This window comes from Centropristis striata, chromosome 5 (assembly GCF_030273125.1).
Source record: "Centropristis striata isolate RG_2023a ecotype Rhode Island chromosome 5, C.striata_1.0, whole genome shotgun sequence".
Lineage (NCBI taxonomy): Eukaryota > Metazoa > Chordata > Actinopteri > Perciformes > Serranidae > Centropristis > Centropristis striata.
The window spans coordinates 1253810-1275236 of NC_081521.1; the positions used below are offsets into that span (position 1 = coordinate 1253810).

At 37.8% G+C, this 21427-nt stretch overlaps 2 protein-coding genes across 2 annotated transcripts; both read right to left on the reverse strand.

The window, feature by feature from the left end:
• Positions 1–1272: 1272 nt before the first annotated feature.
• On the reverse strand, positions 1273–9046 carry pofut1 (protein O-fucosyltransferase 1). The gene is made up of 7 exons (XM_059334158.1): positions 8885–9046; positions 7034–7155; positions 5609–5791; positions 5029–5141; positions 4718–4910; positions 2705–2947; positions 1273–1918 (listed from the first exon to the last, which is right to left on the reverse strand). The coding sequence occupies exons 1-7, from the start codon at positions 9027–9029 to the stop codon at positions 1724–1726; spliced, it is 1194 nt and encodes a 397-aa protein (XP_059190141.1). The 5' UTR covers positions 9030–9046; the 3' UTR covers positions 1273–1723.
• A 1908-nt stretch (positions 9047–10954) lies between these two features.
• Positions 10955–13885, reverse strand: LOC131972333 (tripartite motif-containing protein 16-like). Its single transcript, XM_059334151.1, has one exon. It carries the CDS (start codon positions 13851–13853, stop codon positions 12195–12197), a length of 1659 nt encoding a protein of 552 aa, XP_059190134.1. The 5' UTR covers positions 13854–13885; the 3' UTR covers positions 10955–12194.
• Positions 13886–21427: the final 7542 nt, after the last annotated feature.

Sequence of the window (21427 nt, forward strand, 5' to 3'; positions counted from 1 at the left end):
GTCATTTTGTGTCTTTTTCGATCATTTTCACATCTATTTTTGGACATTTTGTATTTTTTTAAAATCATTTTAACATCTATTTTGGTCATTTTGTGTCTTTTTAGTCATTTTAACATCTATTTTTGGTCATTTTGTGCCTTTTTTTAAATTTAATTTTAACATCCTTTTTTGGTCAGCATTAAACAGACTTAAGCTTTCGGTTCTTCAAAAATTCTTGTGCATCACTTTATTGGTGAAAAACAGTATAGAAAACATTCACTGCTCTCACACAGAGAACCACAATCAGCTTGCAAAAACATCACCACTTTTTCTCATTTCATCAACATCGTGCAAATCAACTGTTTAGTCTCCAACAAACATCCCTGAAACATTAGTTCAGATTGACTGAATAACACTGTCCCCATAACGTTCAGTAGAGGCTTACACACATTTCATCAGTTTCTCGTCCTGGTACATTGAACAGTGGAAACACTACGGTCTCTTTTTCCTCCCTATAATTAGTATTATAGTATTATAGAATGAAGAGCAGCCAGGAGAAGAAAGAACGAGCTGGAAAAGACATGGAGGATAGAAAGGTGGTGAGAGAAACTTCAATTTAAATTTAACTTTAATTTACGACCCTTCAGATCCTTCGGGCTGAAAATGTCCACTTCCAAAATAAACGTTACAGGTTAATATTTTTTCCTACTTTTTTTTTTTGCATAAACCTCTTAAACAACTTCCGTTCTGCTCAAAACTACCAAATGTTTAAACATTTTTGGCATTTTGAACGGTTGTTTGGTATCATTGTAAAGGAGCATCCATGGCTTTCATCTAAGACCAAAGTTGGATCTTTCTGAGGTCACATGACCTCTTTAAAACCAGAAATTACACACATTTTCCTGCAATTTTGGCCTAAACACAAATTTACGAGAAAAAAAAACAAATTCATGATAAAATAAATCACAAATTGAAGAGAAAAAAATCACAAATTGAAGAGAAAAAAATCTCAAATAATGTGAGAAAAAAAATCACAAATGAGAAAAAAAAATTGAAAAATTTATGAGAAAAATACTAATTTACGAGAAAAAAATTACAAATTGAAGAGAAAAAAAAATCTCAAATGTGAAAAAAAATCACAGATTTACAAGAAAAAAAAAGAAGAGAAAAAAATACAAATTCATGATAAAAAAAATCACAAATTGAAGAGAAAAAAATCACAAATTGAAGAGAAAAAAAAATCGAAAAATTTATGAGAAAAAGACAAATATGAGGAAAAAAAATCTCAAATCTACGAGAAAAAAATCTCAAATAATGTGAAAAAAAATCACAAATTATGTGAGAAAAAAATCACAAATTTACAAGACAAAAAAATCACAAATTATGAGAAAAAAATACTCATTTTAGAAGAAAAAAAACTCCATTTCCCGTGTTCCAGCTCTGAAATGGATTCAGCACAAAAAAATAGTAGAGGAACAATCAAGAAAACACTTTTACCCCAGTATGCCTCCAGGGGTCCAGAGTTACAGCCCTGACTAATACTAACAGTAGTATTTCTGTGTCCATGTCACAGCTTTCTAACACTACCGACCTGCTGCACCATATTTCTATCAGCCCTTCCTCTTTTCTCACAGTTTAAAATTCATTTTAAAAGCCGTAGTGTTACAGGTAAATATTGTCTTCTGTCCACATTGTCTGTCCCCCAGCAGCAACATCCAGCAGACCACCATGTTTATGACCATGTTTAGAGTTCCTCTTTTTGATTTAACTTCCCCGGCTTGTCCAAACCAAAGAAGGACGATGGGAGACGATGGACGTCTCGTTCTCTCTTCACAAAGGCAGAAAACGAGGAGACACAGTTGCCGATGAAATGGTCGGAGCGTCCCAAGATGTAGAGGTCCATCTGGGCCGAGTCCGGCTGCAGACTCACCACCTTCACCTGGAGACACAATGAAACATACAGATAAACAACCAACCAGCTGGAGAAGACAATATTATAACAACCAGCTGGGAATAAAACACTGAAACAATAACCGAGGGAGAGGATTTATCAATTCTCAACTATTCTAAAAACACTAAAATTTCCATTTTTATTCTAAATAGTTTCTACAAAACTACATACTAAACATTTCTATCTTTTCAATTCTATTTTCTTTTTTTTTTGCACTTTATTTTTATGAAGTCATTCATTTATAATTAAAAAAACAACTCAATTTTTGTGTTTTTTCTTTGAAAAACAGTGACATCATGGAATCAAACTGGCATTTTAAGGGTTAAAATCCTCAAAATCTTTGAATATTTGGTAGTTTTGAGCAGAGCGGAAGTTGTTTAAGATGTTTATGAAGAAAAAAAGTTAAAAAAAAAAATAATTTGTACAAAGTGTATTATAGACCCATCAGAAAAATTGAAATTTGAATTTCAAAATATATCAAGAAAAGAAACTTCTTACAAAAATCATGTCATTTGCAGCATCACAGCCAAAATTATTTTCAAAACAAAAGTGAAAAATGGCAAATATGGTTGAAAATGTCCCTAGTGGTCCCAGAGGGTTAAGTATTTTATTTGTATATTACAGTATTTACACCTGCCAGCTTAGTTATGACATCATATATTTAGATTATATAGAGCGGATCAGTTGGAACATAAAATATACTTTGTACACTTTCCAACTGAATATTGATGTTTTAGACCAGGTCTACTGGTGAAAGCTTCACTTTAGACCCACCTTCCCCTTCAGCAGCTTCTCTATCTCTCTGCTGTGGGACTCGGAGTCGGTGGCGATGAAGACGGAGGTGGCGGAGGTCTTCTTCACCCACAGCTTGACGGCCCGGCGGATCTCCGGCAGGTCGGGGAGACACATGTTCATGGTGAGAGGCAGAGCGGTCTGCCGGCTGTAGCCCACACACTGAGGAGACGCCATGAAGTGAGGCCCCGCCTCTCCACTCTGCAGCATCTTACAGGCATTCTGCTGTAAAGGTGGAATAACAGAAACATTTAGATAGGACTATATGGTGGTCTGCAGCAGACTGCAGCCTCCATGTTGTTATCTTTTCTACTCTATTTTTGTTCAAGTTGTCCCATCTCTTATCTATTGACGGTCCAGGGGTGCATTAACATCCCTGGGGGCCCCTGGAGGGCTACAGGACTTCATGGGGCCCCCCCAATCCCTCAGTGGTTGACACTAGGGCTGCAAAATCAATCACATTTTAATCGTGATCACGATTTTGGCCGCCACAATTAAATTAACCTGATCGTCGGTGATATTTCCATTTTAAAATGCGTCTCTCCTTCAGATCTAATCAACACTTTCTACACCAGTAGTCCACCAACCACCAGGGGGCGGGGCCGTGTTTCTCCCCTGAAAACAGCCTGGTTGCTGATTGGATAGAACGCTAAGCAGGATGTGACGCAGTACTGGACGCCACAACAACACGCGACATTTGTGAAAGCCGGTGAAGCAGTGTTGGCAACTTAGCAACTTTGTTGCTATATTTAGCAACTTTTCAGATCCCCTTAGTGACTATTTTTCAAGAAAGCGACTGGAGACAAATCCAGCGACTTTTTCTGGTGTTATTGGAGACTTTTGGAGACTCGTTCTTACTCTTCTTAACGAGCCGCGGGGGCCGGAGGCTCTTCTTAACGAGCCGCGGGGGCCGAAGGCTCTTCTTAACGAGCCGCGGGGGCCGGAGGCTCTTCTTAACGAGCCGCAGGGGTTGGAGGCTCTTCTTAACGAACCGCGGGGGCCAGAGGCTCTTCTTAACGAGCCGCGGGGGCCGGAGGCTCTTCTTAACGAGCCGCAGGGGTTGGAGGCTCTTCTTAACGAACCGCGGGGGCCAGAGGCTCTTCTTAACGAGCCGCGGGGGCCGGAGGCTCTTCTTAACAAGACGCAGGGGTCGGAGGCTCTTCTTAACGAGCCGCGGGGGTCGGAGGCTCTTCTTAATGAGCCGCGGGGGTCGGAGGCTCTTCTTAACGAGCCGCGGGGGTCGGAGGCTCTTCTTAACGAGCCGCGGGGGTCGGAGGCTCTTCTTAACGAGCCGCGGGGGTTGTGACTTGTGTGTCGGCGTTGCGCTGATCTACACACTTTACGTTTCACTTCTCTACATTTTAACTCTGTGGGATCTAACTTTGACTGATCACAATGGAATAAATGCATCTCATGATGTTTATTATCGGTGGGAACATGCATACAGAGGCACCCACGCTGTGTTTATCTTACACTCGGTGCAAACTCCGAAACATTTTACACATGATATGGAACTACCACAGACAGTAAGTTACCTTCAAAGTCTTCTGATTCTCTCTGAACATTTTCTTTGCTCTACAAAATCTAAGAAATCTCACATGGACAGTTCAAACAAATGTTTTCTAATAAGGAATCGTCATATAAAGTCAAGCAAAGTTTGATTCTGATACTTTTGTTGTTATCTGGAATTGTGCAGCCTAACTCTGGCCGTGAAATGCAGCAATCAGCAAGAAATTTAACCTTCTTCTTTTTACGGTTGATCATTTTACCCTTAAACAGAAGCTTTTTGATATTGTCCTATCAGAGGAAGCTGTTGGGTGGTTCTTAAACTACCTTACTGATAGATCCCAGTGATCTCTGATGTTCTGCCTGTTTGTAAGGGTGTTCCTCAGGGCTCTGTACTTGGCCCACTTCTTTTTAACATTTTTTTAAATAAATAATTTGTGTAAAGATGTGAATGATGCCGATTCTGGCTTCATAGTGAAGAATCGTCACCCAGTCGATGCCGATCCTCAGGTGGATGCCGACGTAGGGCCTGGTCAGCAGGGTGGAGATGTGTCTCTCTCCCTCCTCCACCATCTTGTCTGACCAGACCACGTAGCGCTGCAGCCCAACATGCTCCTCTATCACCGGGAAGTGGGCCGGGGCCCCCGGCAGGGCCAGCACAGGGTGCTCCGAGGGGGGGAACCTGTTACCAGGGGAACAGCAGCAGATCTGACTCAGTCCTTATGACAACATGCTATTATTTACATGATGTGGATTCCTTTCATACTCCTACATGTGTCTACAGTACAACGTGTCCTTACTTCTTCATCCACTGAGTCTGGTGGTGGGCACTGAAGGAAATACCACCAAACAACACAGACTTCTCAAACTCCACACCGACGTAGTCCCAGAACGGACCGAACGGGTTCCCGTCCTGAAAATGAAAAAATATCGATATATTTTTAAATGTTATATGGAATTAAACCATATCACATATATCAATATAGTTCAAATTTTTTCTCATTTAATGCTTCTTGACTTTTCCTTTACCTTTACCTTTACCTTTACCTTTAATACTATTTAAAACTCTCAGGATAGAAAAGTGACACATACACAATCAGATAATCAGACTTCATTGTAGCGACCTGAAACTCATAAATTTTTTCTGTTTTTCTGACAATTTTTTTCTGTTTTTCAGGGTAATTTTACCCTCCCTGTTTTCAGGGTAATTTATTTTCCTGTTTTTCTGACTTATTCTTTTTTCCTGTTTTTCTGACTTATTTTTTTTCTGTTTTTGGGGTAAGTTTTTCTGTTTTATGGGGTAATTTTTTCTGTTTCTCTGAGTAATTTCTTTTCCTGTTTTTCTGACATCACTTTAAATGATGCAGTGTGACCTCTGACCTTCATGGGGCAGGACTTCTTGTCTGAACTCCTCTGTGCTGCCGTCTCGAAGCAGTAGGCTCTCCTCTGACCTGAGGGCCAGTGTTTGGGGGCCAGTTTCTCCATGAAGTCCTCCAGAGAGACCACTCGGTGGTAGGCAGACAGAGCCTCCAGCTGGAAGAACTCGCTGTAGGAGACGTGGACCTGAAGACAAGAAACACAACAATTATCTGGATGTAAACACTGATAATGTGCTCGTACCAGCTGCAAAAAAACAGACTATTGATATCATCTAGTTCAGCAGTTCTCAACCTTTTTGAGTCTCGACCCCCGATCTAACATCATGTTGTCTCACTGAACAGAATCTCAGTTCAGATCAGACAAACTCAGTTGACACGACGAATTTTGGACAAATAATGAAGCAGACAACAACTAAAACATCTCTGTCTGTGCATTTATATATGTTTTATTGTTTCTGTTAATCTAAGTCCTTTGCTATAAGTCTAAAGGTCCATTCTGACCTCCTGAGTGTGTAACAGTCAGCTTCAAGACAGAGACTCCTTGGAAAGTAACAACTTGATACTTTGGGATTTGTCAGAAAAGACACAAAATTACCCAGAAAAGAATCAAATTGATAGCAAAATGACACAAAATGATCAAACAATTACCACAAAAAGACACACATTGACCCAAAAAGACACAAAATGACTAGAAAAGACACAAAAAAGACACAAAATGACCCAAAAAGACACAAACTTACCAAAAAATGACACAAAAAGACCAAACAAGACACAAAATGACCAAAAAAGACACAAAATGGCCAAAAAAAAGACATGAAATGACCAAAAAGACTAAAACACATTAACACATGAACACTTTAACACAGTGGAGACAGAGCTGACTTCTAAAATGATTTGGCGACCCCCAGAAATCATCTCGTGACCCCAATTGGGGTCCCGACCCCAAGGTTGAAAATAGCTGTGTTCGACTCCTGCAGCTCTCTACTGCAGGACTTCCTGCTGCACCACCAACACTCTGCACATGATCCAGTCTAGTCAAATCAAGTCAAGTTTACTTCTACAGCTCATTTACAGACGGATTAGCTGCACCAAAGTGCTTCACATAAAAGTGCATAAAGTGCAATAAAATACAGGATTGACAAAGGTGAAAGAGACAAAAAGGGTTAAAAGATATTACCTGCAAGAGTTCAAATAAAATAAAAGAAGAAGGGATGATTTCATTCAAACATTCAGGGTCTGAATGCTGCACAGAGGCACTCTTTGGACTTAATCTAGTACTCTATCTATGTTATAAATAATTAGATATTTGTGTGGCTGCCATCAGAGACATGTTGTCGGTGTGTGTAGCTGATATCTGTGTGTGTGTGTGTGTGTGTGTGTGTGTGTGTGTGTGTGTGTGTGTGTGTGTGTGTGTGTGTGTACTCACGTTGGTGTAGGGGGGTGTGTGGTGGCGGTAAACTATCCAGGGAGGGACCGCCAGGGTCCGGTTCAACATCTTGGCGAAGGCCAGAGACCCCAGGAAATGATCCGCCTGGTTCCCAAAGCGACCTGGATAATAAACATACGGGACTCTTATTTATTTCAACAGGAAACTTTAAACCTTTAGCTTCTTTACATGAGAAGAAAACAGAAACTTCAGTGACTGGAGGGAGCGCTGAGACATGACAATAACAGAAATAATATCATATAATATAATATATATAATTGGTCCTCCTCAATGTCAATCTGCCCTAAAAAACTAATAAAAAGTTCCAGTTAGATGATGATGGTGGTTAGTTCATAGACCTAAAACTGTTGATGTTGCTGTTTTACACATTGTATTATATTTCTTTTTATTATGTTGTTTATTTATTATTATTTTTACTCTATAACGAAAACATTTTGTTAATTTGTTTGTCCAGATGTCAGTAGTTGGCATTAACAAAGCACATTTACTTGATTGCTGTATTTAAACAAAAAATTACAGAATTGCCAAAAAAGACACAAATTATTTTAAAAAAGACACAAAATTACCAAAAAAGACATAAAATTACTAAAAGACACAAAATTACGAAAAAAAAGACACAGAATTACCAAAACAAACACAACATTATTTAAAAAAGACACCAAATTATTAAAAAAGACAAAATTATTTTTTTTTAAAAGACACATTACCAAAAAAAGACACAAAATGACAAAAAACAGTAATTAAAGGGACCTTCCACACACAACACGGTAAAGTGCCATTCATATAAAACTCACATTAAACTTTCATATCAAGGTGGGGGCCACAAAATATCATCACAAGGGCCACAATTGGCCCGCGGGCCGCCAGTTTGAGACCCCTGGTGTAAAGTGACCCAACTGAGTTTTTATGTTCTATATCTTTGCAATAAATTAATTTCATCATTCAGTATTCCAGGTTTTCCTCAAATAACTTGTTTTTGATCATCATACATCCTAATGTTTTGTTTTAATTTCTTACTTTTTGAATAAAAACCCCTTTTTTTTTTTTAATCACTACACTTCTAATGCACAACATGGGTCAAACATGACCCGTATCTATTTTTAATGTTATTTCATGTTTGGCTGAGTGTTTCTATTATAAATCTTTGAAAAAAAATTATTTTTATCATTTATTAATCCAAGTATTCAGTGTGTAAGTACAGTTCAAATAATAATAATAATTATTATTATTATTATTATATTATTATTAGGTCATTAAATTTTAAATCATATTTGGATGAATGAGTCATTTTTGATCTATGTGTGTTAACTTGATGTAATATACAAAACTATTTTTCTTCATAAAGTATGAAAGGAAAATGGATATAATCATCTGTTGTAATAAAAAAAAGATATTCAAATAATACTTGGACTATTCAATCATAAAATAAATTGATTTAAAGCAAAGAAACACACAGCAGCATGAAATAACATGAGAAATGAATCCAGGTCTCTTTTTTTTACCCATGCTGTGCATCAAAGGGTTAAATAAAAAAAAAAATGTCAATATCTGTCCTTTTTTAATGTCTATTCTTAGTTTTTATAGATATTTCCTATCTGCTGTGTGTATCAGAGTGGTTCTTCAACCAGTTAGAGAGTTAACAGGGATTTTACAACTATAAATGTAGCTAATTACAGCAGTTTATTGAACTTTAAGTGATATTTGTGTTATAAATAAATATAAATCACAAGTCAAACAGCGCTGAATGTGTCTGGATTATAAAAGGTTTAAGTGGTGAAATGAAGAGTTATTTGGAGCAGAAACTCTTGTGGCAGATAAAGAGTTAATTACCCATGCAGGGGCAGTACAACACGTATCCGTTCTGGTCCCAGTCCAGGTCTTCAGCCCGGCTCCGGCAGGTCTGCAGGAGGAGAACCAGAACCAGAACCAGAGAGACCAGAACCAGAACAGAACCTGTCTGCTGTTTCACCGCCATTCTCCTTCTGCTGTACTTCTTCTTCTTCTTCTTCGGTGGTGTTTAGTCTTCTTCTTCTTCGGTGGTGTTTATTGGCAGTTTGCATCCTTTTTGTCGCATTTACCGCCACCTGCTGGACTTCACTTCTCTCACACTTTCCTTCTGTTATATTGTTTTGATCATAGACATATATATATATATACATATATATATATACACACACATATATATATATATATATATATACATATATATATATACACACACATATATATATATATACATATATATATGTCTATGGTTTTGATACCCTCCAGAGTCCATCTTTTTTATTGAAAATACACGTTTTATTTACAGTAATAACTTTATTTATATCTGATATGTAGACAAGCTGAGAAAGCCAGTTAAAGTTCAATCATAGGAGCTTTCACAGTGTCACATTTATGTTTCTAGAACATTTTTAAAATGTGAATTTTCTTTCTACAATGAAAACCATTACTGTTTTTAATTTACATGCAAATAGACTGTTTTGTAGTTGTATTATTTATTATTTTTTCTGCTGTTTTTGTGTGTATAAATGGTATTTTAAAATTATAGATCCATAGAAACCTGTGTCTTTTGTTTGTATTTTGGGTTCCTGGCAGCTTTATACTTTGTTAATTAAAATAAAATGTAAAATCTGACTGATAGCCAAGTTTGTGTGTATAAAAAGGAGCCATGATGTGATGTAAGGACAGACTGGAAGATGCTGAACAGAGACAGACATTAATGCAGGAAGTTGACTAATTTGAACCAAAATCTCCTGGACTTCAGAGAAAATGTCTCTTTATCTGAGTCCATATTGTCAGAGATGTTCTAACAGGTTTGTTGTGTGACTGTGTTTGATGATGAGAGAGGACAGATTTATTTTATGTCTGGAGATCTGACTAAATGTGTCTAACATGTTTAAAGCTGACAGTAGAGAGTGGGGGGGTCAGAGAGATAAACACTCCTGATCAAAACCTTCAGATCTGGGGGAAAATTTCAAGTATTCGCATTTCTGGTTGGTGGAACATCAGCAGGTTGTAAGTAGAGCTTTGAAATGCAGAAAGTTAGTGATGGGACGAACACATTGTCCTGAACACATGTCACATTGCCCATTGTCATCTATATTTTGGAGGGATATGGAAAACTTCATACTTGATAAGACTGGACAGACCATAATTTTTTAACCTAAAGATATTATCTCAAAATTTGAATCTAATAACAAAACATTATGCTTTATAACGAAATCTGATGCTTCTGATGGGAAAGTTTCACATCCACAGGGTGAAGTTTTCCAAATCCCTCCATAACTTTTTTAACATTTTCACAAGATAATTAAAATGTTATATCGAAACTTTAGAGTTGATGTCAAATAAAAAATGTGAACGCACTCTCATACACTTTAAAAACTTATTTTCAGAAACCCCAGAATAATATAAAGAGAAGAACCTTATACCCTATGTGCCTTGTTATGTTATTTTATTTTTATATATATATTACTTTTGTTCCTCAATAAAATGCATAAACTAATCCATTTTTAGTCTTTTATTTCGTATGATCTAATACTTAAGTTAACAAAATTCCATACATAAGTAAAACAATTCTAACTTTTATTATGCATGAGTTTTATTACAGACAAATTCGCTATATTTTACATACCAACTCAGTTTAGCATTTACACAAACAAGGTTTTAACCAAATTTTAAACTCTTCTCATGAACAACAATACACTCCTTGAGGTATCATCATCCCATCACTAGCAAAAAGAATAAACAGGAGCAAGAGACAAAAAAATAGAGTCGGCAAACGGGAACTTTGTGTTGTTTCAGGAGGAGAACAGCCTCAGTTATATCTCATATTAGTCTCATCATTTATCCATCAGCTTTATATCAAACCCTGGAATAAAGACAAGAAGAAAATACTTTGTTTATGTTTGTTTATTAATTATCTAAACAGTTTTTTCACACATCCCATCAGTGAAGCTTGTTAAATGATTTTTGTTCAGTGATTTCTTGTACAGATTCACTTCATCCACACAATCAATTAGTTTGATCAGAATCTCAGAGATATACAAGATAATAATGACTATTTCCTTATTGATTATGAACATGATAATTATAGTTTTGTAATACATCATAGAGCCTCATTTGTGCTTTGATTATAACAGCAACATTTGGTCTAACAAACAAATAAATGTAGATATAATTCTTTTTTTTTTTTTTTTACACATTTTCTTCGAATATCTGGAGCTTCCTCTCTTTAGACCCATGCATAAAAGAAAAACAACAACATAAAAATATTCCACAAACATTTGGAGCTCAGAGAAATGTAAATTTTCCTGCAGAGAAATATGAGTTGAGGTGAACAACCGTCATCATGAGCAGTGAAAGCCTCCGTGGCTCAACAGACACAGGAAGGAAAGTCAAACATCTACAGAACAACTAATGAGCAGATGTCAAAGCCCCGCCCATAATGTTTGATTGACAGCTGATCTCTGCAGAGAAGAAATGCCACAACGATGAGCTCTCAGCAACAAACATGGAAAGAAATCAGTGTAAAGGTCCCTTATTGTAGAAAAACACCAGTTACAAGTCTTGTGATTATAAAGCAGGTGCAGTTGCAATAAAAATACTGTGAAAATATATTTTCTAACTGCTTCCTAAAAATCTGTCACTCAAACAAGCTGCTCCTATAGCATACGGCAGTATACACATTATCGTGTCCGACTCTAAATGTGCAACCTGTAAGTGAACCAGTAATATATTTCATGTTTGAGTCAGAGGGAAGCATCATCAGGCTCGAACATGTAAAGTCTGACAACATCTTCCTCAGTGGTGGCCATCGTCTTTTTACATTCACCGCTGAGTTTAACCTGCAAACCGTTAACTGTGGTTAGCCTGGCCGGGTGTCACTCAAGAATGTCAGCCAATCAGAAGAAAGGCACATGAATATTAATGAGACAGGCCCAACATGATCTGAGCTGCTGGAGCTGCAGAAGGAGGCTGAGAGAGCAGATGAACAACTGATCTGAGATCATTTTAGGAATGTAAAACTACAAATTTATCCTCTTATAGATATAAAAACTTCAAATGAAACACCACAAAGGTGAACAAAATGGGAGCTTTAAGAGTTAAAACACATTTTTACCTGCTGTCCCTTTGGTTATTTGAGTTTACAGAACTCAGCAGTACCTCCGTAACCAACCACAAGTCCAGCATAGAGCGGCTGAGTGAACGTGGTCTGGACTCTGTGGAGGAGGGTCATGGTTTCAGAGACGCTGTAGAAGGACAGAATACCTGCTCTGTGATCCAGGAACACTCCCACTCTGGAGGACCGAGGACCTGAGACGGGAGCTTCGATATTGTTGTAGTCAAATGTATAATTGTTGTTGAAACATGTTAATGCCCAAGATTTGTCATTCTGTCCAAATCTAGAGTCATCCGACCCTCTGCTGATGTTCTTGTATGAAGCTGCTACATAAACTCCAGCCCCTCTCCACTCCACCTCCCAGTAACATCGTCCAGTCAGACTCTCTCTACTCAGGACCTGCCTATAAAAAGTGAATCTGTCTGGGTGACTTGGATAGGACTGTTGATGACTCATGTATGTTGCTTTTCTGTTCCCCTCAGATAATAACAGATGTGTGTGTGCTGTGTTTGGATCCAGTGTGATCTCACATGAATATTTTAAGAATCCAGCTCTGGTCGTGGGCTCTGCTGGTGAATCTGACAGTAAAACATCCACTTCAGTCAGTGAGACGTCTGTCCATTTGTCTCTCAGGACGTCCTGCAGTTTGTCTCTGACTCGTGACACGGCCGCTGTCACGTGGTCAAAGTAGCGCAGAGGACGGATCTGGATGCTGGATGTAGACGGGCTGAGTGCTGACAGTGAGGGGTAGCTGTGGAGAAACTGGTTGTGGTCCTCTGTGTTTGAGAGCTTCTTCAGTTCAGCGTCTTTCCTCTTCAGCTCTCTGATCTCCTGCTGCAGCTTCTCCTCCACCTCTTTGACTCCACTCACTTCAGTTTCCTGCTGGGATCTGACCTGCCGCTTCACCTCAGAGCTTCTTTTCTGCATGAGACGGATCAGCTCAGTGAACATCTTCTCACTGTCCTCCACTGCTTTATCAGCAGAGAGATTGATGGCCTCCAGCTCCTGTTGAAGCAGCTTCACATCTTTCTCTCTGTCCTGGATTCTCTGCTGGATGTTGAGTCGACTCACCTCCAGCTCTTTCTGCTTCTCCGTCCGTTCTGCTGCAGCTGAGACCGTGTCGTGGCCTTTATGTTCGTCCACAGAGCAGAGATAACAGATAGACTGCTGATCAGTACGGCAGAACATCTTCATCACCTCATCGTGACGAGAGCAGATGTTCTCCTGCAGCTTCTCGGAGGGCTCCACCAGCTTGTGTTTCTTTAATGGAGGTGATTCATAATGACGCTGGAGATGTTGCTCACAGTACGAGGCCAGACACTGCAGACAGGACTTGAGGGCTTTCAGTTTTCTCCCAGTGCAGACATCACAGGCCACATCTCCAGGTCCAGCATAGCAGAGATCAGCAGGAGCAGCTTGGAGGCCAGTCTTCTTCATCTGATCCACTAAAACTGCTAACATGGTGTTTTTCAGCAGGACAGGCCTCGGGGTGAACGTCTGTCTGCACTCAGGGCAGCTGTAGATTCCCTTTCTATCCTCTTCATCCCAGTGTGTTTTAATACACTTCATACAGTAGCTGTGTCCACATGTAGTCGTCACCGGATCCTTCAGTAGATCCAGACAGATGGAACAAGAGAAAGTTTCCCGGTCCAGCTGAACTCCTTTCTGCGCCATTTCACCTCTCGGTCACAACGACTGTCTGAGGTTCACTTCCTCATAGGTGAAATCAGTTTGAACTTTGATCTGAACAATGTGTGTGTGTGTGTGTGCAGTGAGTCAGCACCATGTTGGTAACACCCATTTTCTAACCAGTAGATGTGAAGGGGAGGGAACCAGGAAACAGCAGGACAGAGTGGAGCTGGCTGTTTGAGAGCAGGAGAAGAGGGAGGGGTTGCTGTAACAAATCATTAGAGGATGATGTCATTGTGTGTGATACCTATCCTGTGTTTCACTTTAAGGAAAGTGCTTTTCTGACTTATCAATATTATTTCAGACCAAATGTCATGCATGGTTTCTTCAGGGGCAGACAGTGATAGGGAGAGAGAGATCAGGATGGAAAGGACTCAAAACATTGAGACATTTTTCATGATAAAGAGAAAAAAAGAGGCTGCAATAACGATGATGAAGGTATCAGTCACTCCATCCTGAATCAGTCACAGTCAGACTCACTACTGCCACACAACAATCAAGAATTATTAAATAAATTCTGTTTTATTACTTTATGTGTATTTCAATAGTCTTTATTGTTGATGAGTGGACGTGTTACACTAGAAGTATATATATATATATATATATATATATAACTGATCATCTTTTTAACTTCTTAAGTGTCCTTGTTCTATTCTGTGTTTTTTCTATTATTGTTTTTATTTATTCTACCTCAGTATTTTATTTTACTTAAATACCGGACTGCTTTGACAACCGAATTTCCCTCCAGGGATGAATAAAGTAACCTAGCTAGCTACCTAGCTAGCTAGCTTCTTGTATTCACATTTTGAGTACAACTTTTCCCAGGAACTTTGCATATTGCTGAGGTTGGTCCATCATCTGCATTTTAGCATTCTGCAGGTGGGCTACATATTAAAGTCATAATGGATAACCCTAAGCAATTAAATAAAAACAGTGTGTTTAAATATCTTCTTGATGCAATAATTGAATATTTCTTTGTGATCAGACACTTCCCCCAGTGATCAGTTGGACCAGGGCAACACATGCCAACAGGAGTCTCATAGTGGAAGCTGAAGACTCTGAAGAGACTCTCCTCACGGTTGAGTTCTCACTAAATCATGATTCTACCTGTTGCTTTTCATTTGTTGGCCACTTTGCCCATCAACACCAAAACAGGCTCAATCAGCTGTTATAATCCTGTTTGTTAACAATAAACACAAACTGTCTCTAACTGTTATATGTAATGTTAGAGTGGCAATAAAGTTGCTCATAACTAAACTCAACTGGTTGTTTCTGTCTCATTAAGGTAAAAAAAAGAGGCGTAGATACCTATGAAACACAGCTTTTATCTTGCTAAAACTTATACTATTACTATATTATTATATACTATACTATATAACTATATTATATATACACCAGTATAGTCTTCAGGAGCAAAGATCCACCCACTCAAACAAACAAAACATTTTACTCAGTCAGATACGGTTTCTAAATGCTGGAGGCGACTGTTCTGTGCCTTATCTGGGTAAATAAAATAGTTCTATATGTACCTCAGCCTACTATTTATTATGTTTCAGATTGTGGGACATTTAAAGTTTAATTTCAGAGTCCGTCTCCTTCCTGAGCGCTATGATGGCTGGATATTCCCATGGTGTTTATACTTGGCTATAATTATTTAAACAGATGAATGTGGAACCTTCAGGCATCTGGAAATTGCACCCAAGGATGAACCAGACTTGTGCAAGACCACGATTCTCTTCCTGATATCTTGGTTGATTTCTTTTGACTTTCCCATGATGTTACACAAAGAAGCAGTGTGTTTCAGGTGTGCCTTAAAATACATCCACAGGTGTGTCTCTAATTAACTCTAATGTTGTCAATAAACCTATCAGAAGCTTCCAAAGACATGACAGCATCATCTGGGCTTTCCCAAATTGTTTCAAGGCATAATAATGTTAGTGTATGTAAACTTCTGACTTTGAAGAAAGTCATAAAAATTGTCTAAAAAAATCCTTCTGTCATTATTCTGGAATTTAGCAAGTAGAAATAATTTTGGTAATCCTAACGGACCTAAAACAGGAAAAGTGATTGTCTGATTTCATGTCAGACAGTGAGAAAAAAAAGCATATGTGTCTTTTTATATAGTGTATGTAAACTTCTGGTTTCAACTGTAGATATATTTCACTTTTATATGAATGAATAATATAGCCATGAGGCACAATTCATTGTTTTGTGTTAAAATAATATTTTCTATATTTTTTGAACATATTTTTGATTCACAAATTCATTACTGTAATGAGTCCAGATAAAAATGTCATGGTTTCCCCCACACTTATATACAATAAATATTTAATAAACTTTATAAAAATAAATATACATTTGTTTAAAAATGTATAATTTAACAGAATATAATCAAATATGTTTTTTAACAATGTATAAAGAACAAAATCTGAATGAAAATTGATGATAAAAAATGGTTAGATGTTACGGTAATGATAGAATTGTTTAAATTAAAATGTGTAAATTTTAATAAAATACATGTTGGTGATACCAGCTACCCTTCAGCATATTTAAGTGCTTGCCGAAGAAAAAACAAAACAAAAAACCTTTCTTTTTTTTAAAAATGTGTTACGGTAATGAATTTTGCCCAGTCTTTAAAAAAATGTTAGAAATTAACTTGAAAGTTTTAAAATAGATTGTTTTCCAGGACAATTTTCAAGCTTTTCCAGGACCTTTCACGGCTGTTAGTTGCATGTTTTAGATGAGTTCTTATATGCTAAAAGGTAATTTCACTTAACCAAACCGACAGCGATGGTTTTACACTTTTAACCAAAAGTACAATTTGCTAATCTCAATATTCAACTTATTTTTTTCATTGAACATGTGATTATCTGTAGTCAGATTGCATGAGAAATACAGAAGGAATTTCAAGCATTTTATTCAAAATCCACTTTTCAAACCTTAAAATACATTAAAATTTAAGCATTTACAAGGACTTCAAGCACCCGTACAAACCCTGAAATTAAAGGTTCCTGTTCCACTGTTAATGGTTAACACTTACTTGATTTCCTGCTGAGATCAGACAACTTACCACTCTCATATCTGTAGGATAAATATGAGACAAAACCCACCAACTAACACTTCTAATTGACACTTTATCTTTACAAAACCTTAAGTGTAAAACCTTCCATCAGTGGTGTTGTGTTTTTCATCTGGTTGCTCATTTGTCCCTCCTGGTTGCCATGGTGACAAGTGACTGCAGCCAACAAACTGTTGGTTTTAAATGTTCACGTGCATAATAAACCAAGGAGTTAAATGTGTCAGAGAGCTTTAAATACACAATGAGAAGGATTCCACTAAAAAAAACAACAACTAATTAACAGAGAAATACAAGTAATCCTTTCCAATCATCACTTATTATGCTTTTTATGAATGCTACTAATCAATCAGAGCCTTAAGAAGTTGGACTGTGTTTATCATTGTTCTCTGAGTTTCATTACTGGCTGTGAAATCACAACATCATTGTTCTCTGATGCCACATGTCTTTGTATGTCTTCAGGCTCTCTCATTGGTTAGTTTTTATCTAGAAATCTATTGTTGGGCTGCTCCTCATATCTGTGTTCATACACGTGTCCAAACCAAACTCAACATGGTCTACGATCTCTAAATACTGAACAGATGCTGGCAGGGCCGGCTCTAGGTATAGGCAACATAGGGGGTCGCCTGGAGCGACATCTGCTGGAGGGAGAAAAAAATAATAATAATAATAATTTTCAATGCCCACTGTCGCCCTCGCTTCGTGTTCTGTCTTGAAAATAATAAATATTAACAAAATAAACTGTTAAACAATGACATTTTGCTGAATCACGTGACGTGTGGTCATTGCCTTGCCCCCCTTTAGACGGTCAGATCCTGTCTCAGAGGTCAGGTCCAGTGACAGACACGTTATGTTTTGATAAATCTTCAAGATGAAACACCGTCAAAGCTCTCCGGTGCTCAGTATCGAAAGAGAAGAAAAGAGGAGGAGGAGAAGAAGTCCCAATCTTTTTTTAAATGCCGTTTTGTGTGAAGACGTTTCATTTGTATTAGCTTGCTAGCTAGGTTGAAATAAAGCAACGCTAGCTTAACACAGTTAAGCACATTTTTCGCGGGGTTTGCACTTTGATTGTCTCTCTTGTCTCTAACTTTGTTAGCGTCTCCAGCTGCTTCTTTGAGAATTGACTTGTAAGTTAATAATTCTATTGACAGACAGTTGTATTATATACAGTTGAAACCAGAAGTTTACATACACTACATAAAAAGACACATATGCTTTTTTTTCTCACTGTCTGACATGAAATCAGACAATCACTTTTCCTGTTTTAGGTCCGTTAGGATTACCAAAATTAATTCTATTTGCCAAATGCCAGAATAATGAGAGAAGGATTTTTTTAGACAATTTTTTATTACTTTCTTCAAAGTCAGAAGTTTACATACACTAACATTATTATGCCTTGAAACAATTTGGGAAAGCCCAGATGATGCTGTCATGTCTTTGGAAGCTTCTGATAGGTTTATTGACAACATTAGAGTTAATTGGAGACACACCTGTGGATGTATTTTATGGCACACCTGAAACACACTGCTTCTTTGTGTAACCTTATTGGAAAATTATAAAGAAACCAACAAAAATATCAGGGAGATAATTGTGGACTTGCACAAGTCTGGTTCATCCTTGGGTTCAATTTCCAGATGCCTGAAGGTTCCACATTCACCTGTTCAAATAATTATAGCCAAGTATAAACACCATGGGAATGTCCAGCCATCATAGCGCTCAGGAAGGAGACGGGCTCTGTGTCCCAGAGATGAACGTGCTTTGGTCCAAAGTGTGCAAATCAACCCAAGAACAAAAGCAAAAGACCTTGTGAAGATGCTGGCTGAAGCTGGTAAGAGTGTGTCATTATCCACAGTGAAACGAGTCCTGAGACATGGGCTGAAAGGCCACTCTGCCAGGAAGAAGCCATTACTCCAAAAGAAACATAAACAGTTTTGTCAGACCACAGGACATGTCTCCAAAAATTAAGGTCTTTGTCCCTGTGTGCATTTGCAAACTGTAATCAGGCTTTTTTGTTTCTTTTGGAGTAATGTCTTCTTCCTGGCAGAGTGGCCTTTCAGTCCATGTCTCAGGACTCGTTTCACTGTGGATAATGACACACTCTTACCAGCTTCAGCCAGCATCTTCACAAGGTCTTTTGCTTTTGTTCTTGGGTTGATATGCACATTTTGGACCAAAGCACGTTCATCTCTGGGACACAGAGCCCGTCTCCTTCCTGAGCGCTATGATGGCTGGACATTCCCATGGTGTTTATACTTGGCTATAATTATTTGAACAGATGAATGTGGAACCTTCAGCATCTGGAAATTGAACCCAAGGATGAACCAGACTTGTGCAAGTCCACAATTCTCTTCCTGACATCTTGGTTGATTTCTTTTGACTTTCCCATGATGTTACACAAAGAAGCAGTGTGTTTCAGGTGTGCCTTAAAATACCTCCACAGGTGTGTCTCCAATTAACTCAAATGTTGTCAATAAACCTATCAGAAGCTTCCAAAGACATGACAGCATCATCTGGGCTTTCCCAAATTGTTTCAAGGCATAATAATGTTAGTGTATGTAAACTTCTGACTTTGAAGAAAGTCATAAAAAATTGTCTTTAAAAAATCCTTCTCTCATTATTCTGGCATTTAGCAAATAGAAATGATTTTGGTAATCCTAACGGACCTAAAACAAGAAAAGTGATTGTCTGATTTCATGTCAGACAGTGAGAAAAAAAGCATATGTGTCTTTTTATATAGTGTATGTAAACTTCTGGTTTCAACTGTAGCTGGTTGGCACCATGGGCAAACACAAACAGGAATTCCGCTCCATGAAACAGCAAGCGGAGCTGCTCAACACCAATGGATCTCACCGAGGGCACCAGGTGGGCTAGAGCCGGCCCTGGATGCTGGAGCCAAGAGTGGAACTGAGTTAGGTCAGAAAGATTTTAGTTACGTCTCTTTATCATGGAACAACCTGCAGAAGGACTTGAAACTGAGTTGATCACAACCGGTGAATTTAAATCAATTCTAAAGGACAAATAAACCTCTTCTCTTGGTCAGTGTGATGCTCCTTATAATCTCTACTGAGGCTCCCTCACTGTTGTCATGCTGGATTTAATTTATTTAATGCTTATGATAACTGTGTTTAAATGTTGGAACTCTTTTTATGCTGCTTTCTTGGCTAGGTCTCTCTTGGAAAATAGATTCTTTTAATCTCAACGAGACGTTTTACCTGGTTAAATAAAGGGGATATATATATATATATATATATATATATATATATATCATGATCCAGTGAAAGCGTGCGGCAGAGACGAGGGGCCGGATTCACAAAAATGTTAAGAAAAAAAATAGGATGTTCCCAAGAATGTTTTTAAATGATATTCACCATTTTTGTTCTAAAGAACTGTTATGCGTGTTAGGAACTTCTTAGTTTTCTCACTTCGAGACTTCTTAGATTTTCAATATTTTAGAATTATTTAATAATAATGGCTGAGGGGAGGTCGTGGCATTGGCCATACTGGCTCTCTGGAAATATTTATTGGGACACTTATTAGACTTCATCCTTAAAATTACAATTTGTTTATTAATTATGCCATATTCGTTGAATTCTCAAGAAAAACACATTTCACGTCTCCAACATGCCTCTGCTGTGAACAAAGAATCTATAAAACGGTGGAAAAAATGTAAAGAACTGAACTATAGCTGCAACAATTATTCAATTAATCGATTATTAAATGAATCGTCAACTATTTTGATAATGGAATAATTGGTTTGAGCACTTTTTTTAAAGACAATAAGTCCAAATTCTCTGATTTCAGCTTCTTCAATGTGAATATTTCTGGTTTCTTTGTTCCTTTATGACAATAAACTGAATATCTCTTTGGTTTGTGGACAAAACAAGAGATTTGAGGACGTCATCTTGTGGTTTGGGAACACAAATTGATATTTTATACATTTTATTCACCAAACAACTAATCCATTAATCCCCTTAAATAATCGACAGATTAATCACTTGGATTATACTAGAGGAGCTGTGCAAAACTAGTAAACAGATGTTTTGATTTACGCTACAGGCCAAAAGTTTGGAAGCAAAAAGATCAAATTTGTACAAAAAACCTCATAGTTTCATTACTATACTTTGCAACAAAATAAACCTGATTATTCTATAAAGAGTCACTTATTAGAACACATGTTGACTCTAATGATCAGCTCTTTGGGTTTTTATTGCTTAGACTTTGTGTCTCCTTCTTTCCTTAATGTATAAATCTGAACTCTTGTTTTTTTTGTCAGAGATATGAACACAGTTGAGATTTATTGGCATTTTTGTCTCCAAACTCTCAAAAGTCAAAGAGCTAAAGTGAATAATGCAAACTGGGATTTGTTCCTCCACTGTCTCCTTGTCTCCTCTCTCACCTCCTCTCCAGTTTCCTCTCTCCTCTCCTAGTCTCGTCTCCTTGTCTCCTCTCTTCTCCTTTACTTGTCACCTCTCCTGTCTCCTTG